The sequence below is a fragment of the Delphinus delphis genome, chromosome 13, assembly GCF_949987515.2.
Source record: "Delphinus delphis chromosome 13, mDelDel1.2, whole genome shotgun sequence".
NCBI lineage: Eukaryota > Metazoa > Chordata > Mammalia > Artiodactyla > Delphinidae > Delphinus > Delphinus delphis.
Genome location: NC_082695.1, coordinates 12,820,291 through 12,848,155, shown reverse-complemented (window position 1 = coordinate 12,848,155; position 27,865 = coordinate 12,820,291). Strand labels below are relative to the sequence as shown.

The 27,865-nt window shown below is 39.7% G+C and overlaps 1 protein-coding gene and 1 non-coding gene across 4 annotated transcripts in view; one reads left to right on the top strand and one right to left on the bottom strand.

Annotated features, from left to right (window-relative positions):
• MED13L (mediator complex subunit 13L) overlaps nt 1-27,865 on the bottom strand; it is a 295,894-nt gene that overhangs the window by 9,315 nt on the left and 258,714 nt on the right. For 2 of the 3 annotated variants that reach the window (XM_060028113.1, XM_060028115.1), the window contains 13 exons: nt 26,923-27,143; nt 26,424-26,629; nt 21,224-22,161; nt 16,872-17,051; nt 16,032-16,255; nt 13,956-14,148; nt 12,843-13,269; nt 12,035-12,254; nt 10,577-10,765; nt 6,985-7,208; nt 6,652-6,794; nt 3,130-3,288; nt 1,579-1,755 (listed from right to left, as the gene is read on the bottom strand). In XM_060028113.1, coding sequence (XP_059884096.1) covers nt 1,579-1,755; nt 3,130-3,288; nt 6,652-6,794; nt 6,985-7,208; nt 10,577-10,765; nt 12,035-12,254; nt 12,843-13,269; nt 13,956-14,148; nt 16,032-16,255; nt 16,872-17,051; nt 21,224-22,161; nt 26,424-26,629; nt 26,923-27,143 — 3,501 coding nt within the window. The remainder of the gene's footprint in view (nt 1-1,578; nt 1,756-3,129; nt 3,289-6,651; nt 6,795-6,984; nt 7,209-10,576; nt 10,766-12,034; nt 12,255-12,842; nt 13,270-13,955; nt 14,149-16,031; nt 16,256-16,871; nt 17,052-21,223; nt 22,162-26,423; nt 26,630-26,922; nt 27,144-27,865) is intronic. The other variant, XM_060028114.1, reaches the window with a different exon arrangement.
• On the top strand, nt 25,687-25,788 carry LOC132436710 (U6 spliceosomal RNA). Its single transcript, XR_009521861.1, has one exon. It is a non-coding gene; the product is annotated as a U6 spliceosomal RNA (small nuclear RNA).

The following is a 27,865-nucleotide window of genomic DNA, read 5'->3' as shown; positions in this document are numbered from 1 at the left end:
GGACAAAAATTAAAAAGCTAATCCACAGCCCCAATTTAAACCAATGCACAGTTTATTGGCCTATGACTATTACAGGCATGTGTTGTTAACAACTTAGTAAGGCTTAATGCGTGCCCACTGGGTTCAAGGTGCTGCAAATTATTCTTGCATTTTGTACTCTCTCCAATGATCTCCTAATGTGAGGTATTAACAGAACGGAGAAATAAAGAACGTAAAACTCTGCACTCTGCATAGCCTCCAAAGGCACATAAAAAGAAGGCAAAACAGCTAAAGAAGCAATTTAATTATTAAAGTTAAAACTGACACCATCCAAGAAAACAGCAGACACCATCTATGCATCCAATTAGCATCTAAAATACTTAAGGCTGAATTAATGCATGTTAATAAGTGTGAACTTGCCCTCAAACTGGAGGCCTATTATACGAGCAGATCAAAGCATGATGTTTTTGTTAAGAAATCCTCTTTCCCATATCATAAAAGTAAGGTACATGCACAGCAGAAAATTTGGAAAGAAAAGTATAAAAGGGGAAACCCAATCACCATGAACATTTTTGCTGATCCTTTTTCTGTATTTATTATTACACTGTGATATTATGTGTGTTTTCTATAAACACACACGCAGGACAGTATCCTTTTACCCTCCCCATTTAACAGGAGTAAATGTTGGTAGCTGCTAAAAATTCTTCAAAAAACAATGCAAACGGCTGCATAATATTGAACATTTTACAGTTTATAAATAATCATTGCTTAACAAATGCCTTAAGATATTCAAACCATAAAAATCTATTAAGAATAATCAAATAAGGGGACTTCACTGGTGGCGCAGTGGTTAAAAATCCACCTGCCAATGCAGGGGACACGGGTTGGAGCCCTGGTCCAGGAAGATCCCACATGCCACAGAACAACTAAGCCCGGGTGCCACAACTACTGAGCCTGCACTCTAGAGCCCACGAGCCACAACTACTGAGCCCGCACGCCACAACTACCAAAGCCCAAGTGCCTAGAGCCCGTGCTCCACAACAAGAGAAGCCACCGCAAGGAGAAGCCCGCGCACCGCAACGAAGAGCCACCCCCGCTCGCCGCAGCTAGAGAAAGCCCGCGCAGCAACGAAGACCCAATACAGCCAAAAATAAATTACTTAGAAAAAAATTTCAAGACTAATCAAATAAGGAGTTGTTTTAGAGCAAGTTAGATTCCCAATGATCAGCTAAAGACAGGTGCTATCTTCATACTGCCTAGCAGTCTTCATACATTTCAAATCAGATCAAGAAATCTTTATTGAAAGAGTGACACCCATGTACAGGACACTATCAAGCAGATACTATTTTTTTGCCATTAATGAAAAACAGGAGAAAGTTAATTACCCAAGAGAGGAAAGTGTTTATTTGGTCTTGGCAACAGTGCAAATTAAATCTTCAAAACCAAAAAGATTCTCAAACCTTCAATTCCCTCTTCACGTTTCATATGCTGTTTACTACGACACAGAAGAACCTGCAGCAGCCAGGCGACTCTTTACTCTAGCACTGTGTCTTGTTGAAGGAGCGGAGCCGCTCTATGCATACAGGGTCTTCCACTCACCATTGTTGGGGCTAAACCCATCTTCATTGGGATAGTTGGCTGGAGCCACTTGGATGGTTGACGATGTTGGGAACACCAAGATGTGTGTACAAGAAGCATCTTGAGGGGTGTTAAGTTGAGATGACTGCATGTTCAGTGCAGTACTTCGGCCAAAAACAGAGCCCATTGTGACAGCATCTTAAAATGGGGGGAAAAATGTATCAATGCCCTTTGTGCAGCAGTGAACAACTCCAGAAATGACCCGAGCTGGACTGATGTGAGTCTGACACAACTGCCATGATGGGTACACATTTACAGTTGAGCCCACGTGTCTAAATATTTCAAGAAACTGACTCAGAGCAGATAGCTATCATAACTCAAGCCACATTTCACACTGGCAAGGTTAGGAAAAAATTGGATTGAGTCAACCAAATATGTTTTAATTACTTAAATAAGAAGTATTTCTAAAAATAAAACTTTCTTTCCTCCTGTGACTGCTAATAATTTATAACGGACTGTTCCCCCAAACCATGCAATTCTGTAGAAATGGTATCATTCAACTAATAATTGTTACAACTAATATTTATTGAATGCATACTACATGCCAGATTCTGTACTGAATTCTTTATTCATATCATATCATTCAATCATCAAAGCTACACCTCAGAGGTAGGAACTACTACCCCCATTTCATGAGGAGGACAGAACACAAAGAAATGATGTAACTTGCCCAACTGGTGCAGGTGACAATTAACCCAAGGTCTGACCAGCAGGCCAGTACAGACATCTGTCTCTCTCTAGACTGGCCACAAGCAACCACGTTCTCATACCACAACACTTCTGTTGGTCTTTACAGGGAGGGGACAAGGGTCTGCTGTTTGATCAAAGAAATACCTGGATGGTAAAAACAGGTTTAAAAAGTATAAAACTTCTTAGCTATTAAATTATAAAACAGCTTAGTTGCTGTTTTAAAAAAATTCTGTGGCCATGATGTTTCATCTGCCCACATCTTGGCACTTATTGAGTTACTGTGGCTACCAGACACTGTGATAAATGCTCTACCCCTGTCTACTTCACATTCATCCTCAACCACAGAGAGACTCTAAACGTCCTCTTGAGGCTGCTTGAAGAGTCTATCAAATACCTTTCTTCAAAAGGGTATTAAAATACGTATCATGTTGGTGCCCGCTTAAGTCATTTTTGGAGGGTGAACTTCATAAACTAACAACAGGTTGGGGTCAAATAATTCGCCAGGACTCTAAGAGCTCTCAATCACACCCAGGACTTGGGCTCTTCATAAACTAACAACAGGTTGGGGTCAAATAATTCGCCAGGACTCTAAGAGCTCTCAATCACACCCAGGACTTGGGCTCTCTCCCAAGTGATGGTCAACAAAGATGATAAAATCACAAACCACTCCCCTTGGATGAGACCAGATGGTTTCCATTTTGAGCCCTAAGTACAATTTTTTCTCATAAAGATAATAAAGATCATTCTATACTTGTGTGTGGACTTAAGATTGAATGGACTGGACTGTTCTGATACCTAATTAACAAAACTGACGAGATTTACCTGGCATCACTACAAAGGACCCCTGGGGCTCCATGGCAACCAGGCAGGCACTAAGGATAGAAGGAGAGTCTGCGGCAGAGATTCCACACATCCGGCACACGTCCTTGAGCCGTTTACTGATTGTCTGTAGTGAACATTCTCCAAGGAGGATACTCCAATCTGGAATCAAATATCACAATCGCACACAGTCTTCAGAAATTCATATTGATGTGAGGTTTGAGCATTTTACCAGTTTTGCCTGATAATTGAATTTCCAGGATTGGGCCCTGAAGGGAATATGGCTTTATAGAGGTTCCCCTCCTTGCTACAAAGAAAATGTTACTTGACCTCGATTACACTTCATTAACAAAGAAACAAAGGCCAACGACTATAGAGGCTGAAATCATGTCTGAAATGACCTTTGAGTCCGGCACAGACCCGGGCAGACTTAGGCACTTAAAATAGTTTTCAATGGTGATGCCAGTATGTTCTGTCCTTTCTCCTTCTCCAGGTCTGGTTCTTTCACTACCCCTATGAACACTTTTCTTTAGAAGAGAGCACAGTTTGGGGTGAACCTCAGTTTTGTTTACTGCTAGCGTAGATTGGTTGTTTCATGAAATGCAAGCAGCAGAAGAAATGAAGGGGACCCTTTCCTGGCATGCCCAAAGCAATGGGTGCAAGTAAAGTGCTCCAAATGATGCCACATTAATTGTTCAGATTAAAAAGATGTCATAAATTTTCTATCGTCTGTTTATTTCCTCCAAACAAAAGCACTACGTCTCCTCACAGAACTGTTGAGGGTAATGTTACTCCAGGAATTGAAAAGCACTTGGTACTCCCTTTATTTTGACCCCCGACACACATGAAGCACGTCACATTACTGCAGCCGTACACTGCTGTCATGTCACATCCCACTGATGTAACACCACTCCACCTCTCTACCTCCATATACTTTTTTCAAACAACCTGCTCTCCCCTTAAAAAGCAAGTGAAAAAAAAAAACTTTCACATTTCATATTCCTAATGAACACTGAACTGAAGTGGCTGAAATAAAAGGGTCAAGGAACATACAGGAGGGAGTATTTTTAAAAACCACAGAAATACCAAAGAGAAGTGAGTTTGGTATATAAAAACCAAGTAAGAAGGAAAAGACAGTATGATTATTTTTATCACAAACACTCTGGTGATAAAGAACAGAGATTCACAAAACTGACTCTGAAATCTGTGGACTCATATCTGATACTGCCCCACAGAAATGCAACGTGGTGCAGACCTCAGTTCCCCAAAGGAAGAAACTGTAGATTGGGAGGCTGATGTCCTGGACACTAGGCTTTTGTCTGTGTTTTTACTCCTTGAAAGTACATTTGCTCTCAGTCTTTTGATGGAGCCCTCAGTCACACTTACATTCTTCTCCCCCAAGAGATAAAAAAGAAGAGTGTGTCCCTTCTAAAAAATCATAAAAGGGAAGGCGATGGCTTTAATAATTTTCCAAAATACCAAGTAACTAGACTACTAGGCTACATTTTTATCCCCTCTACTTCTTTTCTATTATATTCTAACTTTTCCCAAGGGTTAAGAGTAGCTCAAAGCCTTTAAGAAATAAGATTGACTAAAAGGCATACTAAGAGAGAAGATAGGAATTCTGACAGAAATGAAATGATGAATCCCCTAATGTATTAGACCTCCAGGCTACTGATACAGACTCATTATAATATTCTTTTAAAAATGAAAAGGATAATATTTTCTATTGGTCTACAGTATAATTTAATACAAAAAAATTCTGTGTATAACAGATTCCTAAGAAAACACTTAATACATATTATATAATATTTGTATAAATTGCTGTTAAACCGTAATAATTAACTCACTTAGGCACTTACTACAAGGCAAGTTACATCTATATCAGGGGTTTTATTTCAGGGTTTCCACAAATACCAGATATAAATTTCATGTAAAGAAATAAGATGCACACTCTAACGCAAGGGTCAGCAAACTACGGTCCACAGCTCACATCCTGCCCACCACCTGTTAGTAAACAAGGTTTTATTGGAACAGCCACACCAATTCACTGGGGTATTGTCTATGGCTGCTTTGGCATTACAGTAGCAGAGTTGAGTAGTTCAACAGTGACCAGCTAACCTGCAAGGTCAAAAATATTTACTACCTTGCCCTTTACAAAGAAAGTTTGCCAACTCTGTTCTGATATATACTTGGCACGTGCAAAACCACCAAGCTGATTTGTGACATATGCTTGCTTTCGTGCAGACGTTAGAAAAAAACCTCTCCCGGGACTTCCCTGGTGGCGCAGTGGTTAAGACTCCACGCTCCCAATGCAGGGGGCCCGGGTTCGATCCCTGGTCAGGGAACTAGATCCCACATGCATGCTGCAACTAAGAGTTCGCATGCCATGACTAAGGAGCCCGCGAGCTGCAACTAAGGAGCCGATGTGCCGCAACTAAGACCTGGCAAAATCAAATAAATAAATACTAAAGGGCTTCCCTGGTGGCGCAGTAGTTGAGAGTCCGCCTGCCGATGCAAGGGACACGGGTTTGTGTCCCGGTCCGGGAAGATCCCACATGCCGCGGAGTGGCTGGGCCCGTGAGCCATGGCCGCTGAGCCTGCACGTCCAGAGCCTGTGCTCCGCAACGGGAGAGGCCACAACAGTGAGAGGCCCGCGTACCGCAAAAATAAATAAATATTAAAAACAAAAACAAAAACTTCTCCCACCTATATTCATATACTGAACTTTTTATAAATGTGTCATTAATCGATAGGGCTTTAAATTAATAATCTAGGCCTGTTCATATTGCTCATATAAAACTGTACAAGTAGCTACGCAAGGATAATAAATGAGCTGGGCTCAACGCCAGGCAAGGCAGCTGCCTGTGGTGGTCAGTTGTGTTATGTTGCAGTTACTTTTAGTGCTTTCTTATATTTATGGTAAGAAATATACGCAGTCAGTAGATATATTGGGGGATTCAACTTAAAAAAAATCTGCTCTCTTAAATTTCCACACTGAAGAGTATCAGACAGTGGCAATGTGAATAAAGACTCTTCCAATTTGCAACTACTTGTCCTTGTCAATCAGGATTATCTTGCAATCAAGCCACCGAAACAAAAATAAATACAAAGCTCATCACCAGCAACCACCAAAAACAAACCAGCAAATGAAAGTAAAGGCTGTATATGACTTCTACTCTCATCCATAATCTCTGATATAAAATTTTCCAGTTAAAACTGACTTGTTCTTCTCACAATATATAAATAAATGTTAGAAATTCTAATTTACCAAGTATCATTTTTATATTAAAAATATTTTTCTGTTTTATATACTGGGGTTCAATATTATATTTAAGATTTTCTTCGTGATGATTTCGTTGCTAATGAAAAGTCTAAAAGCCACTGGTTTATCCTGTACATTTAAAAGAATCAGAAAATATAATCTGCTTTATTCTTACTACCAACTTTATAATTTTCTCCCTCAGCTTAGTTAATGACATTAGCTCAGCCCTTTTCCTTTCCTTTGTTTCAGGAATTTCTCACCTTTAAGTTCCCCATGGCCAAGACGCCCAAGTCGCCCAATTACAACTCTCCAGGGCAGAGATGTCATTTGGACAATACCTATGCACCATTCCCATAACTTCTGTAGTCCAATTTTCCGTGCAGATACTTTACTCCTCCGTGATCTAAAACAGACATGGAAAAGGGCCCCCAAATGAATCAAAGCTATCATTTAGTACGACAAAACCAAGAAAATTCCAAAGAACCCACCCACATGTTACCCACTGCATTTAGATAGGAAAGTTAGAAAGATCCATTATCTGAGAAAAGGCACAGCATCAATTTACACACACCATAAACACCAAGGCTCCTCACCTGTTTGGTAAAGCAATATTTACAATACATGTTTCTAATAATTCTCCATGGAGGTCAGTGCAGGAAGCCAAAAGCCAGCGCTGGTCGTGAGACAGACAATAGCCCACAAAGAGCACATTGTATTTCTGGCTCGCTTCACCAAATGTCTCTCCCAGCTCTGTCTGCTTGTCTTTGATTGGGGCCAATATAAAAGGAGGGGAGTAAAGCTGGATTGGGCTGGGCCGCTGAAATCAAAATCAAAATCAGTATCAGCACAAAGCCACTCCATGTTTACAACAAAATCCATACAGCACTGAGGGAAACCAACAGGGAGAAATGACAATAGATTGCTTCCCGACTAGTCCTATATATACAAATAATAATGATACAAAAAAAATTGTTTAAGGTAGGGCACCCAATCAAGCCAATTATTTCCTTATTAAAAGAAATTATTATTGGCCCAACTTCATTAGTCATTAGGAAAGCGGATTAAAACCACTACACACCCACCAGAATGTCTGAAATATAAAGGACAGAAAACATCAAGTATTGGTGAGAGTACAGGGCAATTAGAACTTTCATACATTGCTGGAGTATGATGTGCTTCGGAAAAGTATTTGACAACACCTGTAAAAGCTGAACAAACGCATACCTTCTGACCCCCCAAAATGCACATATATGTTTACAAAGGACAGGTATAAGCATGTTTACAACACTGTCAATCTTAATAGCTCCAAAGAGAAAATAACCTAAATAACCATCAACAGTAAAATGGATAATAAATTGTGACAAAGTTACACAAGCAGAATATTAAACAGCAGCAAAGAGAATGAAAAAAACTACTGCTACAAGCAACAAAATGGATGATTCTCAACACTGAGTAGAAGAAGCCAGGCGCAAAACACTGTAAATTATGATTCCATTTATATAAAGCCAAAAACAGGCAAAATTATGCTGTTATATGTTATAAGTCAGAATAGTGATTACCATTGGAGTGACTGGAAGGGACATTAGAGAGGTTCCTGGATGCTTGTTATGTTTTGTTTCTAGTGCTAGTTATGTAATATTTTTACTTAGTGGAAATTCATCAAGCAGTATACTTAAGACTGGGTACTTTTCAGTATGTATATTATACTTTATGATGTGTGTGTGTAAGTAATTAAAGAGATCAAAGTGTTAGCTGTTACCTAAGACAAGTATTTTAGATAAACTGTGATGAAATTTAACTGTCATCTTTGTTTCTAGCTTTATATACATTTCAATATTTAGTAAACTACGGCAGGGGTCAGCAAACTTCTGTAAAGGATCAGACAGTAAATACTTTAGGCTTTATGAGTCTCTGTCACATAATCTTCTCTTTGTAAAAATGTAATAATCATTCTTACCTAGCTGGTCATACAAATGCAGGCTGCAGGCTGGATTTAGCCCACAGAGTTGCCAACCCCTGAACTACATAGCATAAGAAACAGTAATAATGGAATTACAGAATTTTAAACTTAAAAGAGACCTTGGAGATAAATTAATCCAATTCCTTCATTTTAGGGATACTTATTCAACAACTTGCTCAAGTTTCAAAGCTAACCTTATCACTGATCCATTCACTCTCCACAGACCCGGAAATTCTACTCCTAGGTACTTACTAAGAAAACTGAAAACATATAGCCACACAAAAACTCATACACAAATGTTTAGAACAGGGTTAGTCACAATAGCCAAAAAGTGGAAAAATCCATATGCCCATCCACTAATAAATGGATAAACAAAATGTGGTCTATCCATATAATGGAACAGTACTTAGCCATAAAAAGAAATGAAGTACTGATACATGCTATGACATGGATGAACCTCGAAAACATTATGTTAAGTGAAAGAAGGCAGACATAAAACATTCTATATTGGAAGATTCCATTTACAAAAAACGTCCAGAACAGGCAACCCCACAGAGACACCAAGTAGAACAGTGGTTGCCAGGAGCTTGCATGAGACTGTGCCACTGCAGAAAATGAGAATTCCTGGAAGCAGGGGACTGGTGTCTTGTTCACCACTGCACAGTCGACACCTAATACAGTGTCTGGCACACGGTAGACACTCTGCTATAGTTGCTGAATGAAAGTACAAAATTCTAGCTGCAGACTGGGGGAGAGGCAGTATTTAGCAATTAGCCATTGCACCTTAATGCAAGTAAAAATTTATAAACCTCAGTAAATGTTCACAACATTTGGTTCTTACATTTTTAATTAAGTCAAATGATTGATTTCTCTCTTCCTGTTCCAAAGCAAAGGGAAAGAAAGAATATATTTTTTGTGATTTATTTTAATCTAAGCCTCACTATATATCTCATGAACTCTCATGGTGTTCTGCCAGTATGTTATATAATCTTTTAAAACATTACATAATGCCTCGGATCTTAATATAGGTAGTCAGCCTTTACTCTCTTCTCTGAAAATGCAGACTACTATTAGTTGTCATTTGAAATTGTGGTAACTTCTTACCAAAGCATAAGGAATGATTGCATCTGAATTGCAGAATAACCACAAGAGGTAAAAAACTAAAAGATTCAAAGTTTATAAAGAAAGGCATAAACTCAATTCCTGGACACAAATTTGAAACAAGTAGAAACATATTTATTTTTATTCCAGAAAAAGCTAGTAGTAAAGAAAACATATGACATGCTCACAAAAGTAAAAAATACAGACTCAAGAGAATAAACTAATCTAAAACTGCCAAAGATAGAAATTTTCTATAACCCCAGAGCGAATATAAGTTGTCAGCTAAGCAGTTTCCTCTCTTGGGACCAAGCTGACCTGAACCAAGTTACAACAAATGCAGTATTAAGTAGTGCGTCATTTCTTTAGTTTTCCACAAAAACTCACATTAACCAACTAAAATTAGCAATTTTTGGTGTTTTTAAGTTCTCTAATGGTGAAGAGGTGTTTGCTGGCCTTTATTAATGGGTAATTTTTCATGCAAAAGTTGTGGGAACTGATTTTTGAAGGCTTTGAGAGTTCTAAACACTGCCCTGTATATCTACCTTCAGGATAAGGTGATTAGTAAAACAAAAGAAGTGTACAACTTCTGTTTAAAACATGTTTTGCTTTGGTGTTTTAGAATTCCCCCTGAGGTACTTATCTGTGGGAAACAGGTTTACAAAGATGGAGAGCAAAAGCGTTCAGTTACAGACAGAAGCACTGAGACAAGGGGAGGAGAAGCATCAGAAAATGTGGGGCCTGTGCAGAGTAAACACATACACAGCGGCTGTTCCAAGGGAACAAAATGAGCTGCGGAAGGTGGAGAGCGATTGAAGACACAAATTAGCTTCCAACAATGATGAACAAAATAAATATAGGAAAACTGAACTTTCATAAGTAAAAGGGGTAAGTGTATCGTTGCCTTAGGTCTTACATCAAAAAATGGCAAGAGTTTGCTTGCCTCTTTTCTCAAAAAATTATACAAGTTCAGAGAAGTATCTCCTCTATTTCAACTTAAGGATTAAAGAAACCTACCACTCTTATAATAAAGGTAGAAGACCAACCAAGCAAGCAACTCTCCTGGTTTGCATCTTTAGCATAAAAGTAGTCTTTTTGCAAATTTCTGCCCTGTTGCTGCTACCCACCTCTGGGTTCTTGAGAGTCATCTCAATGCTGGCGGCAGGCCCAAATCCTGTGAGGGATTTAATGTGTATCTGTGTAGGCAGAGGTCGCCTGCACTGGCAGTACACTGAAAATGCCATGGACTTCAAGTATTGAATGTAGAAAACTTGTTCATCCTTCATTGTCTGCAGCATGTACTGGCAAGGCACAATCTACAGACACAAATACAAATAAAACAAGAAATAGAGATCTAATATGCTAACAAGGCAGTTCGAAAATGAAATGGTATGAATTCTTTACTTGAATGGGGGATGCAACTTTAGTTTTAAAATACAGAAATGCCAAACATAGTATAATTCAATCTTAATTCCTTTCAGTGACATAAAGTCCTATATTCCAAATATACCAGCAATTTAAGAAGAGGTGTCACTCTGCTGGTCAAGTTACACTGTCACTTAGAAATTACCCTGTTCCCATTTTAGAGATAAATTATCAATTTATTGTTGCCATGCCCCTAAATTTAAAAACTTGCTTTTAAATATACTTCTCACTTTTGTAAGGTTATACGCATAGTATGCATGGCATCTTTGGAATTATTGTCTAGTTATCTGAGGCACAAACTTCAAATCAATGAAAAACTATCAACAAACTATACTGGTAGCTTTAATTTCAATCTTTTAATTCTATAATAGCTTGAGTTAAAGTGACAGAAAAACAAGAATCCAAACACCCAAGACATCATTTTTCACCTATTAAATTATAAATTTTTAAAAATTATTACACTATAACACTGGCAAGGGTGCACTGAAAATGGGCATGCTCCTTCACTCCTGAAAGAAATGTAAATAACTATAACATTTTGAGAGAGGAATCTGGCATTATTTATCAGTATCTTTATCAAAGAATCCACTTTAAGAAATTACTTGAAATGTGAAAGACAGATTATACCTGAAGATGTTTATTATGGCTTTATTTATTTATTCATTCATTTACTTATTTATTTATTGGTCATGCTGTGCAGCTTGTGGGACCTTAGTTCTCCGACCAGGGATTGAACCCAGGCCCCGGAATTGGAGGCACAGAGTCCCAACCACTGGACCACCTTATAGTTGTATTTGTAACAGTGAAAAGGTAAAAAAAAAAAAAAAAGTAATTATATCTAACTGTAGAGAAACAGTTACACATGGAAAATATGCAGTCTATAAAAAATATGCTGCTTGGTGAGAATTTTAAATAAGGTGGAAAAATATTCATGAATAACTTTAAGTACAAAAAGACTAAAAATTATGTGAAAAGTATGGTCAATTGTGTAAACAAACACAGAAAAAAGGCTAGAAAAACACCAAAATGCTAATAATGGCTGAATCTAAAAGGCAGAATTAAGAATACTTTTTTCTCATACATACAATTTTTTAAAAAATCATGAACCTGTTTACTTTCATAAAAACAACAATGTAAAAAATAAACTTGCAAATAGTTACCTGGAGAATGAAAGAATTTCTCATATGCTCAGGTAAATTATCCAGCATTTCTGTGTAGCAGCGCATCAAACTCAACAGCCAAAAATTTCCAGAAGTGGAGTCTTCCTCTGCGGTGTAAGTGAAGGGGTCCACCATGTAAATGACAACAGCTGGAGGGTAGGCTTGGCTGTCTGCAGAGTCAGGCTCCGTGGGAATTCCTATCCTCTCCCTTTCTGTAACACTGCAGAGAGAGTCACTTATGAGATGCACAACATAAATATAAATTATACAAAATAAATCAATTCCAGAGCACACTGACTCCTGGACAATGATTACAGATTAAATGCAACATTAATATGTACCAAAATGAAGGCAAACCAAATCAGTTAGCATCCAGATGGATGGAAAACAACAACATGCTCCTCTAAAATGAGATCTCTTTTTTTAACTCCCCCCCACCACACCGTGGCTTCATTCTACAAAGATGTTTTATAATGCTGTTACGTTAATAGTAAGAGCTTACTATTACTATTATCCATATATTATGTTCATATAATAAGAGTATTAACAGTAATATTAATTACATTAAGTATATTAATTAGTAAGTATATATTACCATTATACTAGTAATATAGTAAGTTTATAAGAAGTTCTCAAATTTCTTAACACTGAACTATAGACTGACAGTTGTTACTCTCTGGAGGGAAGAAGAGAAATACCACCCTTTACAAGGTTTAGAGACTCATGAAGTCGAGGGGGCTGGGGGTGCAGAGGAAGAGTAGACAAGGGGTCCGAGCTGAAGCCACTCGTCTTGGTCAGAGTACCGTACCTTTCCTGTCCATCCTGTGAGGGCTGAGAGGAGCTCTGCCCAGGCTCAGTGTCTCCACCACAGCCTATGTTCCCTTGCGTTCTCTCTGCAGAGCTGGCCCCAGCGCTGGGGTTCTGCGCTCCGACACTACCACTGAATCCTGAAGAAGAGGTAGTGCTTATCTGGTTAATAATGGGAGCAGAGGCAGATGTCGAGGCTGGTGGCACAGAGGAACCAGATGCGGAGCTACTTGCTGCCGGGTTCACAGAACTGCCATTGGAGGTGGGATTAAATGCACTGCCAGCTGAGGGGGCTGCCGATCCTGGATTTGAAGCTAAAGGCCCCGCATTCCCAGGTGTAGCTTGTCCCTGTGCTGCTGCTGGTGGGGTCTGGTACTTAGGTGGTATCAACAGGCTGCTGTCGAGCTGCAGAGTGGCTAGATAAGGTGCTGAAAGTGTACACGCAGAGAGGTGACTTTAGGGATGTTCTGCAGTGTCTGGCTGAAGCAGATATTTAGAATAGTCACTTTAAAAAAAATTATGCTTCCAGGTTGCATTACTCTATGACACCCAAAATGCTATCTCTACCACTGAACATAAGCTTCTATGTTCTGTAAACATGGAAATAAACATGGAGTTACTTATTATAAATTCTGGGGAAGAGCCTTATTTAGGGGGGGTGGGGGAGAGGAGAAAATCAGTCATTTGTAACATTTGCCTTTCAGACTGATTCCATACGCATTCACTGAAAACGGAGAGGCCGTATATTCTACAGCCATCATGGTATATTATGCTCCTATGTGCGTAAGGCTTATGTAAGCATCTAAGATTCTCTTGGGAATCTGGGTTAAAATAAAGCAGTTAATACCAAGTCATGCTGCTACATTTTCGAAATGTGGAGTAAATTAGATATGACTTCCTTAGGCTACTGTAAATAGCTTTTAAAGAATATACATGCACATAAAAATTAGCATTTAACTACTTAGAATGCAAAAATTAGACCTAAATAAATACAGTAATGGAACACTAACATTTCCCGAGACAAAAGAAGTATAATGTGGCATGTCTAATAGGGAGCAGGGGGAATGATTTGCTATTTCTCAAATTCTACTTTGCCAAATACATCCCCATTTACCTAGGTGATGGCGGCAAACTTGCGCATAAAGTTTGAGTCTGGAATGATTGTCACTCTCCTCGCTGCCCCACGGCTGGTTAAACCACTCGCTCACAAGCTCTTCCGCCAGCTTCTGTGCCACGGTCTTCCCCACGCGCATGATCCCGTCGCGCAGCACTTTGCAGATAGGCTTGTGCTGCCCAAGCCTACACATCTGATGGCACAAAACAGATCACCGTTTACAACAGGAGCCACTCCTTCGTTCAGTACACATCGTTACCACAGAGATCCTTGACCATACACATGGAAGCATTTTCCTTTGTCTTTTAGCGTTACCACACGCAACCAAACCAACATTATATGCTGGTCCCTTCTGGTAATTATAATGTACCTGAAACTGTTCTCTGTCTCTCCAAAACCTGGACTAGGCTCTCTAAGGAAAATTGTTTCTTTTAAAGAAAAATGAATGTTTCTTCACCCCAACCACTTCCTCCAGCACAAGGGAAGATTGCTGAGCACTACCTGATTGCTAATGGTCAAATAAAGAATTAACCAGATTCCTGCCTACTTAGGCTGACTGAGACATATGTCCACTAAAACCTCTTAAGTAATCCCGACTTATGATGTTCTCCCATAAGATAACATTAAAATTTTATGGGCCATCTGTTACATTGTTACAGACATTTGGAGATCACCAATAGCAAAGGCCACGGAAACAGTGGATATGCTGATCACTTTTTAAAAGTAAATAGTTGTTTTAGCACAATGAGATTCTGTTACTGACGTGCAGGACATTAAATGGGTGCTTATGGCAGAGAATTAATATACCTGCACAAAGTAAGCTACCTAGCTACCTGTTCACCAGCAGAAGAGCCCATATTATTAGCCCTTACTAGAGTTGATGAACAGGAGGCTTACCAAGCCCCTGAAAATTCTCTAGTGTACACTCTTCTGAAGCAGGTACGCATTACTGCCAAAAGAGCAATCCTAAAATGATCTGGCAGTCCTTTTATGTTTTGGAACTTATGTTGAAAGCTTCACTCAGAAGTAAGGCTGGGCTTTAAGATTGCTTAGACAAGTTTTCTGTGTTAGGGTGACTATGATTTAATATTATTAGGCATCATGAACCAGGCACTGTTTAGAAATTACTGTATCCAAGGATTTCCTTCAGTGGCTTAATTGATGCCATTATCTCATACTTCAGCATCTTCTCACTTCTTGGTAGCAACATGTAAGTTTACTATTTCGTGTGTACTCATACACTTATAGATAGTGGATGTTCCGTTATGGAGTATTTTTGAAATTCAACTTGGCATCTTATTTAGCAAACACTTTTGTAATGCTTATAATATGCCTGTCGCAGCTCTAAATACTTTATAAATAGCAATTTCATTTATTCTTGTCAAATATAAAGATAACAGAAGTATAACGTACAAAAACCTTATGTCTATGTACTTTAGCAGAAGAAATGTGGCACTAACTCTTCAAAGACAGACATGATTCTAATTTTTCAAAAGTAACAGGAATTTATGTACTAAATATATAAAATTATCTAAGTGGCTTATATATTACTATGGTTATCACATTATTAATCTGTACCAAAATTTTAGTATTAAGATGAATGGAGTGTTAAATAAAACAGGGACATGAGTCATTAAACTTATTATGATTCAGAAATTTTCAAGCTAAACATTTTTATACTGTTTTCAGGAACTCCCCCCACCCACCCGCCCCAAGAGTAGATGTGCTTTCTTTTCATAAAGCTCATCTTCTGAACAACCACTATCCCCTGGTGAGTAATACTTTTAAACTTGAGCACATAAATGGGGAAAAAACAGCTGACGGGACTTTAAGATGGGTGGTAAGGCTGGTAGAGGAAAATCTTTAAATCTAATAAAATATAAAAGCTAAGATGGGAAAGCAATGTACTCCTTGAAAAACTTGCCAATGTAATCCTTTTCTTCATCCTCCAACTATGTGAAAATTTTCTTTGAGTCCTACTTTGAAAATATTTGTTCTTTAAAATTTAGTCATAACTAGAAACAACCTGAGGACTTGTATCATACAAACAATTTTCATCTTTCATATCCTTCTCACCTCATATACAGCGCTCAAGTCCCTGAAAAAAGTTTTGGCTCCTTCGAGCAAGGCCTCATTTTCTGGACACACCACAATATAGGCAACATCACGGTGGCCCCCGTATGGGTCCAACAACAGCCTCTCCCAAAATGGCAAGGAGAATGGCGAGATGGTGAGGAAGTCCTTGTCATAGCCTACCAGCAGAGTGGGGATGGGCAACGGCTCAGGAGATTCTTCAGAACCTAAAACAAGATTGCAGTTTAGGAAAGTGCTTCAGGGTCTGTTTCCCACAACCTCGACAACTGAGAATTCTCTGGTGCATTAGTCTTATTTCTGGCATCAGAAATTTTACTGTAGGTTGACATGATACTCTTAAAAGTACTCTTCAAATCCTCTAATTAAATGGCCCCTGATGAAGAACCTTAATTAAATGAGTCAGAACATGCTTATAAAGTTTCAGTAAGATCAGAGAGCAGACTAGAGCAGGTTAAAGTTAGTTTTCCAAACAGCACTATGTCATTTCCTTTAAGATAAGCACTATAATCCTGACTATGAAGAAGTTGACAGAACTAGTTCAGAAGTTCATCCAGATGAAAATGCAGTGAGGACCATGAAGATAAGGAGACCCTAACAAATGGTCTATTTAGGGATTATTTGCCCCACTGACCTTGATTATGCCAAAGACATTTAGAAAAATTATCTCCAAAACTGACTACTGGAAAACAGGCAGATTATAAAACTTAATAGTCAGGAGGAAAAAGGTTCTATTTTGTCAGTGAGGGAAGGACTTGACAGTAACTAAAGCTGCTTTTCATAGAACAAAAATCTGAAGGAATTTAAACAGGGGAAGGATTCTACCGTAGGTTCCCCGTCCTGCCATTTTGTGGAACTGCTGCCAGGTGAGTGGTCCCTGCACGTGCTGGATATTCTCCCAGGTCCTGCCCGTGCGCTTCTTCTGGATGGCGTCTTGGAGAAAGGGCTGCAGGGACAACAGCATACGGACCACATCTTGGGAGGAGAGCATGCTGATGTCCAGCACTGGAAGAGAAATGAAATGAAAAGGAAGGGAAATCATAAAGGGGGGCTGGCACACTCCTCTTCTTGCCATCATTGTGGACCTCAGTTATACTCCACGACAGAGACATCACTGGCAGCAGGGTCTACTTACAGTAGATTCTAAAATACCCGACTTAGGAGTCAAGAGGAAAGACAATCTTCTAAAGTAGAAGATAGTTTATCATTTATTATTGGAAATAATAAAAGGGAAAATAGTTTACTCTATATAAAAGAGGTTAACTACAGGACTGCCTAAAAGTGGAAAGGTAGATAGGCCTGACTTTTAAAAATCATACAGACTTGTTTCCAAGGTTGTTCTTAAGAAAAGAGAGCGGCAAAAATTTCTTAATTATTGTTTCTTACTTTTAGTTTCTTAATTACTTTTATTTACAAAAATCCATGTTTTGATTATATGATGAGTGGGAAAAAGGAACTTGAAGCTTTTAAAAACTTTAAAAACTGCTCTTAATGAAAATATTTTCACAAAATACAAAATGCATAAAGAGAAAGATGACCTTCTACACAGGCAGAGGCACGTGAAAACAGGGCAGAGGCATTGACAGGCCTGAAATTCATCTGTACAGAGAGGAAGGTAGGAGATTCATGGTTTCAGAACATGTTCTTCCTGCAAGAGGGTTTCTTAACCTAGAATTTGAAAAACCTCTGAAACTCCACCCCAAACTGCATATGCATGCATGAGCACAGGTGTATTTTACCCCAAGGGAGAAGGTCCATAATGCTCGTCAAATTCTCAAAAAGATCTGAAGAAAGAACTACTTAAGCTGGAGATGGTCAGCTATGAATCTGCACAGCTGGGTTCCTAAAGACCTTTCATTCCTCTTGCTTTTCCAGCTGATTAGGAAAGTGGCATGGATGGAAATCTGTGGTTTATTTACCAACTAAATCTGAACCACAGGGTGCTTAAGGGGGTCTTAAGACATTTTTAGATGTGTCCCCACATCAAACACAGGCTGCAACTTGATGGCACAGAGTTTTTGTTTTTCAATCTGGAAGGAATTTCTCAGGAAATTTCATATGCAAATCTGGATTTCCAGCTTCTCTTGAAAAACTGGAAAACTGCCTGACAGCCCTGGGGCTGAGGCCATCATATTCCTGGATGACCACCACTTGGAGCCAAGGAGTAGCTGTCCCCTTCAGACAGTTCTTGACGCTCCCCCCGCGCCTCCCCCCACCCCAGCTGGCCTGAGACTGAAGCAGCATTTATCACCTTGATCTTCAAGCCTGTGCTTCTTTTCTTCTTATAGGAAAGGAAAAAGTAAAGTACCTCTTGTACCCATGGCTCTAACAGAAGTAGGAAAATGACACACCAAGAGAACCACAGGTTAGAGAAAAATAAAAGTAGAAGTAATTCTTTGTGAACTCTATTCCTGTGCATACGAAATAGAAAGTATGTTGCAAAACGACACAATTTAGGTCATTGCCTTTTGCAAACCTGGATCTTCACATCATTCATTTACATTATCTGTCTGGTAGTTTTAAGCATCTGAATTTGGAACCCACATCTCGCCTACAAAAAAATGTGCTATTCTTCATATCCAAAGATGCCACTACTGATCCACCCACACAGACTGCTTTTCTACCTGAAGGCCACTGTCTAGTAAAAGAAGCCACCTAAGATAATCACCCACAATTCTTTAGGGGCAAGACTTTAATTCATAAATTCATGCAGCAGACATTAATTAAAGGCCTGCTAAGTATAAGGTACTCTACTTAAACCTAAGCAGTTATAAAAATGAGTATAACCCTTGAAATACTTCCTCAGGAGTCTCCACCTCCAAGAAGTCTCCTTGCTTATCTAACCTTCTCCCCTGCAAGACTGACGACTATTCTGAAGCAGGGTCCATGTTTCTTTCACACATAGACTCCTCCAGCTTGGCCTCTGCTCCCACCTGTCTACAGAAACAGCTCTTACCATGGTCAAAAGACTGGTTTAATCCTTATCTTAAAAGCCTGGCTGAATCTGAATGCCTGTTGACCACACTCTCGTTCATGAAACTTGGTTACATGGCAGAACTCAGTAAAGCTCTGTCCCAGGCCCTCCGCTCTTTCCATACAGTCCTCCTCCCCAGTGAGCTCTCCTCCTCCTCCGAGCCCCTGACTTGAGTTATCATCTACGTGCCATATACTCCCTTTCCCCTGCGCTCCAGGTCATGAAGTCCCAAGTGTCTACTTGACACCTCTACCTGGATATCTCAAGAGAAATCTTTAAAACTTCCAAAACTCAATTTATGACCTTTCTCCCCAGACCTGATATTCCTCCAGTACACTCATCTTTTTAAAATAATTTTATTTATTTTTGGCTGTGTTGGGTCTTTGTTGCTGTGTGCGGGCTTTCTCTAGCTGTGGCAAGCAGGGTCTACCCTTCGGTGCGGTGCGCGGGCTTCTCATTGTGGTGGCTTCTCTTGTTGCGGGGCACAGGCTCTAGGCTCGCGGGCTCTAGAGCACAGGCTCAGCAGTTGCGGTGCATGGGCCTAGTTGCTCCACGGCATGTGGGATCTTCCCGGACCAGGGATCGAACCAGTGTCCCCTGCATTGGCAGGCAGACTCTTAACCAATGTGTCACCAGGGAAGCTCCCAGTACACTTGTCTTTGAACGACACCACTGTCCGTCCAGGTATACATGTCAAAAACCTGGGTGTCTTCCTTAATATCTCACTCTCCCTGATCCCCCAAATCCAACCCATTTCCAAGTCCTGCAATAATACTTCCCAAACATCTCTTGACTGTTTCCACTTCTTTTCCATCTCCTTTGCTAGGACACAGAGCCAAGCTACTGTTTCTTATTTCATCTACTGCAGGAACTTCTCAGTCTCCTCAAATCCATTCTCGCCATTTTCTAATCCACAGTCCACCTTATAGAGTAGATTTTTTCCTAACTATACAAATCTGATGTCAATGTCTCTTCGTAAAACCCACCATTGACTTGAGACTCTTCGGATGAAGACCCAGTGCCCAGCATGTCTCAAAAGGCTCTTGACAAGCTAGCGCTGCTGGTCTCTAGGCTTCTCTGAGTTCTCTGAAGGCCCCACGCTCTACATAACGCTGGGCCATTGCACTCGCCCCTCCTCTGCCTGGGACACGGCTCCCCGCCCCCTCCCTCGTCACCCAGTTAACTCATCGTTGGGATCTCAAATGTTACTGCTTCTTCAAGGAAGTGTCCCCTGACATACCGTGCTTTCATCACTTATAATGGTTTGTAATAATATGCTTATTTATTTATTTGATTCGAATAATTAAATAAATAAGCATATTATTTAATTGGAGGATGGAGGAGAAGGCTTATCCATTTTCCAAAATAGATTAGAAAGTCCCTGAGGGCAGGTACCTTGTCCCTTTCATTCACCATTGTATCCCTTCAGGACACATTATAGCATAGATAGTGAATCAATAAGGAAAGGGAACAGCAAGGCTGCTCAGCACTCTTACAGCCCAACTCCAAAGACGTTTATCAACTGGAGTTTTTTTTTTTTTTTTTTTTTTTCCTGGTACGCGGGCCTCTCACTGTTGTGGCCTCTCCCATTGCGGAGCACAGGCTCCGGACGCGCAGGCTCAGCGGCCATGGCTCACGGGCCCAGCCGCTCCGCGGCATGTGGGATCCTCCCGGACTGGGGCACGAACCCGTGTCCCCTGCATCGGCAGGCGGACTCTCAACCACCGCGCCACCAGGGAAGCCCTATCAACTGGAGTTTTTAAGACAGTGACGTGCCCCAGTAACCACAATGCAAAGTAAAATGTGATCATTGTTACCAGAGACACAAAATGCTGGGAAATCAGAGGAAAGAGAAAATACTCTGGTAAATGGATAGAAGGCTTCCTGGAAGAAGTATCATGGAAACTCGACCCAGAAGAATACATAGACTTAAACATGAAAGGGTATGCAAATTATCAGTTTGTATAATCTAGACAACTTTTTTTCCACAAAATAATTACTCTTCTCCAAATGTGTTTCAATATAAAACATCTCCCCGTTCTTAACTTTAGGGTGATACCAACATAGCTCTCACTTTAGTTATGTCTATTTTTTAATAAATGAAATTTAAAATTTTGTCATATATAACAAAGTAAAGAAAGTTTGCAAGTTGTCATCACACCAAGACAATTTTCAAAGCAAATTTGTATTCTGGGAAACCTACCATTGCTATGAGGCCAAGAGTGCACAGTGGCACTTCTCACCAGCGCTTCATCCACTTTGCCACCCGTGGGATTATCCACATACTGCCGACCCTGCTCCAAGGCATTAAAGCATTCCGTCCAGTAATCATTATTATCTGCTTGCACCCGGTCGTAACTCCAGCTCACACAGGGAAGAGTTTGGCGATTGTTACAGGAAATGTAGTCCAGGAAACTCAGTGAAGCAAAAGGTTGTGTATGTTGATTCTGCAGGAGGAGGAGAAGGCTTATCGGTGGCTCCTGGGATTTTCTGGCTCCTTCCATCTGCGGAAGGAAGGTGGTCTGACACATCATTAAGCGCCTTTCGGCAGCCTGACCAATATCAGAATTCTTCCCAAAAATATCCAACTCATCTTCCAGGAAGAGTCCCGAATTGTAACCAAGTTTGCGATTCATGATCGCACTAAACCCACAGGTACAGCGGTACTGGTCCTCATTGGAAGAATCGGGGATGTAAAGCCCAACATCCGCCCCTTTGATGTTCATGTTGCAGGCACAGATGCAACAGCTGTCAAAGTTTCTGTCTTTAAAGATATTCATCACGGAATCAGAAAGAATCAGAGTCACATAGAGACTGTGAGCTTCAGGAATTGGCTGCATGGTGGCGGGCTCCACAGAATTAAGAGGCCGTGTGGTAGAGGGGGTAGAGGCTGGTGACCCCTGATCGGTGCTGTCATATTTAACAGACCCTTGACCACTGGCAGTGCCCCCTCCTCTGGGAGTTCTTGGGGTCCTGGGGGTTCGTGGTGTGGGGACAGAGAAGCGAGGGGTTGCTGGAGATGGCAAAACTCCTGCTCCACTGTTGCTGGCTGGGGCAGCGCTGTTCAGCGTCACCGGGGTGTTCATCTGTGGTGTGTTCAGATAATCTGGATCTGCTAGGCTCCCGACACTAGGCACATTACTGCAACAAAGAGACAGCACCAAGTGAGAATGGGAGGCCGGTCACAGGTGCTGGAATACACACATAATCACCCCAACCTGGCCTGTGCATTTCCTATTTATGCACGTTATCACTTGGTTTATTCAGTTTTCTATTAAGCCTCATCTTAATCTTTTGAGGGAACTGTAACTACTTTTACAAGAAAACATGATGCTGGATTTGGGCAATGTAGTTTTGAAAACCTATAACTACTAAATAGAACTTTAACACTTGAGCTCAGATGCCAAAGTAGCTAGAAGACCATAGGATGAAATTTCCATCTAATTTGCAATTACATTTTTGTCATTTTTTGAAATTGAAATTCTGCCAGTGTACTTGTTCTCTGAGGCTATAATCTACATATGATTCTAAAGTAGTTATAATCAAATGCACATGAAAATTTAACATTTTTCTAATTTCCAAAATGTAGTCCTATCTAGGCTAGCCATTTTTATAGTAATGAGTGACCATGAGGGAATTCTATTTTAGGAAACCCACTGGCCAGTACTATATTACAATCAATACAAATACTACACATGCTGCTAAAAGGACTTAGTATTAGTTAAGTAGCTGCCCAGAAGTATAGATATTGCACCACAGTTTCCAAACTTCTAACAGATTTCTGGAGGGTGGTAGGCAATTCGTTCATTTTTTATGTTTCAATATGTCATGCATTATATAGCACAATTATTTTTAGCTCCCAGAGACTGATCACACTGTGCTACCTATTTTCTCATAAGCAGCGACTTCTTTTTGGAAGAGCCACATGGAAAACAAAACAGTGTCTGCAATGTTCTGCTATTTTATTATTGTAATAAAATTTTCTTGATATATATTCTTAGATGAACATGTAAAACAGCGCAGGATTATTCTTTCCAGTTAGAAGGTATCAAAAGAAATAGATTTTTTAAATACTTAAAATTCTTCTGAAATCTGTTAATACTGTGCTTAAACTAATGTTCCTCCAATAAAGTACGTATTTATTCACTTATAATTTGAAAGAAGAATGTCATAAAGTAATGGCTCTTCAAATCATTTTCTTATGACTTTTAATCAGCTATGCCTAACTTATCAACCCGAAAATCCAAATCAGTCACTGCAACGAAATGTTAAATCTGAGGCACAGTGGTATCTTGTAGTACAGAGAACAAATGACCCAGAAACCTCGATCAGCAATCATTGCTATCTCAGAGACCAAAATAATAAGTGTGGAATATGAGTCTAATTGGACTCCTTTCAAATTTTTCTGTTCAACAAAACCCCCAAATTGTTATGCAGTTCAGATCACAAAAAGAACTATGACGATTAACTGAAAACCTAAATAATTAAAATTCCTCCCGAGGCAGTAAAAATGGTTTATCTTGTACAGTAACCTGACTTTTCCCATTCAATAAAAATGAATTGAGTACCAAACCCATGCTAGAGGCTGCATACGCAACAGTGAAAAAGAGGAAGAAAAGTTAGCTCATAGCAAGTATGACAGGCATCAAGTGAGTGCTGGTGTGCTCTGTGATAAAGCGGGGGTCCAGGGCGATGGAGGCCACAGCAGGAGGATTTCCCATAGCCTAGAACTGTCCTGTCCAGTAAGTAAGGTAGTCACTACCCCCATGTGATGAATTTAAATCAACTTAAATAAAAATTCAGTCTTGATCTCAACTAGCCACATTTCAAATGGTGCACAGCTACAATGTAAGGGTAGTGGATGCCGCACTGGAAGGTGCAGATACAAACACTTATTTCATCAGAGACAGTTCTATTAACAGCACCAGTTTAGAATACCAAGAATCTTTGGGGTGGCAAATGATAGATTTGATAGATCTAAACAATGATCTAAATTATTTGTCATTGAAACCATCATACAGCAATGGGTTGCATGTCACTGTTTGAGAAGCTTGTGTGTGTAAGAGATTAAGCTGTGGAATGGGTTCGGAAGCTGTTGCACTACTTGCAAATGGCCTGCTAACTCCTGGTGTGCTAGTCGCTCTAGCTATGCTGGACCAGTCTCAGATTAAATAAGCTAGGGCACAACTGGAGAACAGCAGCAGAGAACTAGCCAGGCCCTCCCATCCAGGGTGCTTTTGAACACATGCTTTCACACTGCTGGTGGTTGTGGAAATACTCAGAGTTCTCAGAAAAAAACTTATGTGGGAAGTAGGGCAAGATAACCCCATTTTAAAGAAGGGAAGACCCAGTAAAACGGTCATTTAAGGCCATACAGAGACTAAACAAAAAAGGCAGGAATCTGAGCCCTATGACTGTACAGCCCTATAGCTGTACTTCCCCAAGTCTAAGGTTCTTTTAAACCACTTCTCTGCCACACTTTTTCATTCCCATACAGACTTTATATACACAAGCATAAAGCCTGTTTATAAAATTAAACTTGATTTCATCAAGATGATATTTATATGAGGTCACAAAGAAGTAGCCCACAGACTGGACCTAGATCATGAATTTTTCTCAGCTCCTAGAATGTAACTCTGGATTAACTGTCAACACTTTTTCTTTTTTTTTGCCGGGGGGGTCGGGGGGTGTGCCTTGCTGCATGGCTTGCAGGATCTTAGTTTCCCGACCAGGGATTGAACCTGTGCCCTAGGCAGTGAAAGCACCGAATCCTAACCACTGGACCACCAGGGAATTCGCAACTGTCAGCATTTTTAAAACGGAAATACATTGACACATTTAATTCCAGGTCTCCAATTCCCTGTATTTGAATAGCAAAAAAAAAAAAAAAAGTCCCTTTAAAAGGGGTGTACTCTCAACAGTTCATCATTGACCCTGCTCGCTCCCACTGCCTCTCTCAATGACGCCGAGCATCAGTAGTGCCAAGTCTTCTGCTTTGCCCAGCCCATTTCATCCACATATTGCTTACCTGGTCCTGATAGAAATTTGAGTTTGTGGCTTTTTATTTTATGGAATTTAAATTATTTTATTAAGAAATTATCACTCAAAGGGGAAACTGATTCTACACTGTTGCAGTAAGAACTTTTTTGGTGACAGTATGAAACATGTCTAAGCTACAATAAACACTTCCTTTTCCTTCCCCCGTATCATAGCACCACTCTGTTGCTACTTTCTTACATGACATGGTGTCAGTAACAGAAAAATTATCATGTGAATACTTCATTTTAAAGTGCCTTAAGTAAACACATTTGAAATCATCAAATTATATAAAACAAAGTACTTACCACCATCACCCTAAAAATATTACCCACTCTAACTAATGCTTGATTCTGTGATAGACACTGATTTCACACTGAATGACCATGAACATCATGGTTCTCTATACAAATAACCTTAATTTTTCCATGTATATGAAATTTAGTTTAGAAAATTTTTCAACGTATATTTTCAACAGAAAATAATATGCACAAAAACATGAATGGCCAATAAAGGAAAGTTTCAAATGAAATGCTGTCATCATTTAAAGTAAATATTTAGTTAAGATAAAAATCAGGAAGCAACCTAAGCGTCCATCGACAGCTGAATGGATAAAGAAGATGTGGCACAGTGCTCGCTTCGGCAGCACATATACTAAAGTTGGAACGATACAGAGAAGATTAGCATGGCCCCAGGGCAAGGATAAGATGTTAAAAATAAATAAATACTTTAAAAAAGAAGATCACTATAGAACTATTAAAACAAAACAAAAAAACAAACAAAAAAGATGTGGCACATATATACAATGGAACATTACTCAGGCATAAAAAGAAACGAAATTGAGTTATTTGCAGTGAGGTGGATGGACCTAGAGTCTGTCATAGAGTGAAGGAAGTCAGAAAGCGAAAAACAAATGCTGTATGCTAACACATATATATGGAATCTAAAAAAAAAAAAAAGGTTCTGAAGAACCCAGGGGCAGGACAGGAATAAAGACACAGACATAGAGAATGGACTTGAGGTCACGGGGAGGGGGAAGGGTAAGCTGGGACGAAGTGACAGAGAGGCATGGACATATGGACATATATACACTACCAAATGTAAAACAGATAGCTAGTGGGAAGCAGCCGCATAGCACAGGGAGATCAGCTAGGTGCTTTGAGACCACCTAGAGGGGTGGGATAGGGAGGGTGGGAGGGAGACACAACAGGGTGGAGATATGGGGATATATGTATATGTATAGCTGATTCACTTTGTTATAAAGCAGAAACTAACACACCATTGTAAAGCAATTATACTCCAGTAAAGATGTTAAAAAAAAATCATATTAAATACAGCAGATAACTCGACACAATCCCAGCACATACTTGTAGCCATCTCTAATGAAAGTGGCTGCAGGTGGCATGGGCAGTTGTTCAATTTTAGGAGGGATTGCCCACGAAGGCCGAAACAGACAGGCATCAGGAATCTTCAGAGGTAGCAGGCATTGGCTCGGCAACATTTTCAGTGGAGCAAACATGGAGGATCCCACAAAAGGTTGTAAAGTTGGAACTTTGTGCACATATGAAAAGTCCTGTGACAACAAAGTGGGGCCGGTGATAATGCTGGTAAACAACTTTAGGACACACCATAATAGCAACAAAAATCACTATAATTTAATACTTCTCTTTTATCTGATCAACAGAAAAATGCTAAAGCCAAAATTTTAACTTAATCAAAACACTATCATTACCTCATGACCTAAATCAGAGAACTCTTAGGAACTTATGCATACATGGCATACAGACAATACTATTTTAAAGAAGTTGTATAAAAATCTGCTTTCAAACCACCCTGTCTTTGTATAACTAATATATTGGCAATTACCTTTATTTCCTCTGGCTTGGGACTTCCTAACCCGTCTTCCACTTCCACTTTGAATTCAGTAAGCTGTGTTGAAACCATACTGACCATAGGGCTCTCCATCATGCCTAACGCTGTCACTGTCTCTGAACTGATTCCATCTTTATAATTCATCACAGGAGAAAATGCAGGGTGCTGTTCCAAAGAAGGAGGGGTGGGGAACATCCTTTGCAGGTCTGCAACTGCTAAAAAAATAAAGATAAAAAATAAGAAAAAAAAATTTGTAACAGGCCTGACTTCTAAAAAAAAGAAAACAACCTAGTTCATAGCCAGGCCCTCTAGTTGGCATCAGAAATAATGCTGACTGAATGGTCATATCAGTTACATAATAGACTATTAATAATGGAAGTATCTAAGAAGAAGGCCATCAGCAGGAAATTATCCTTTGCTGCAACTTTATCACTATCCTCTTGATGCTTTATGATTTGGCTTCACATTAATTATGTGAACAAAGTCTACATAACATACATTTTTTCTTCCAACAGCTGATTCCCTGAAAAATCTAAGGAGATGAAACTTCATAGTCAGGGTTAATAATCCTATCTAGAACCAAAAGACAATTATTGAAAATCAGCTGGGAAAAAAAGTACCTTTTAAGAAATACTTACATCAGTGATTCTCAACCTTAAAAAAAAATCATTGTTATATACATTAGGTTAACCATCATCACTAATAGTGTCTCATTAAGGAACTGATTCTTAAGGAGTGTATGCAATGAAATGCAAGTTGCGGTTGTGAAATTTGGCCACTAGGGGGTGTCCTGTACAGCAAATTTATTTACACATTTGTAGCCACAAGTTCAAATCAGTGATTTGGAATCATATCTGGTGTCCCAATTTCCAATTACATTGCTCTTTCTAGCAACTTCAATATTTAAACAGGTAAATAGTAACCACTGGACAGATCT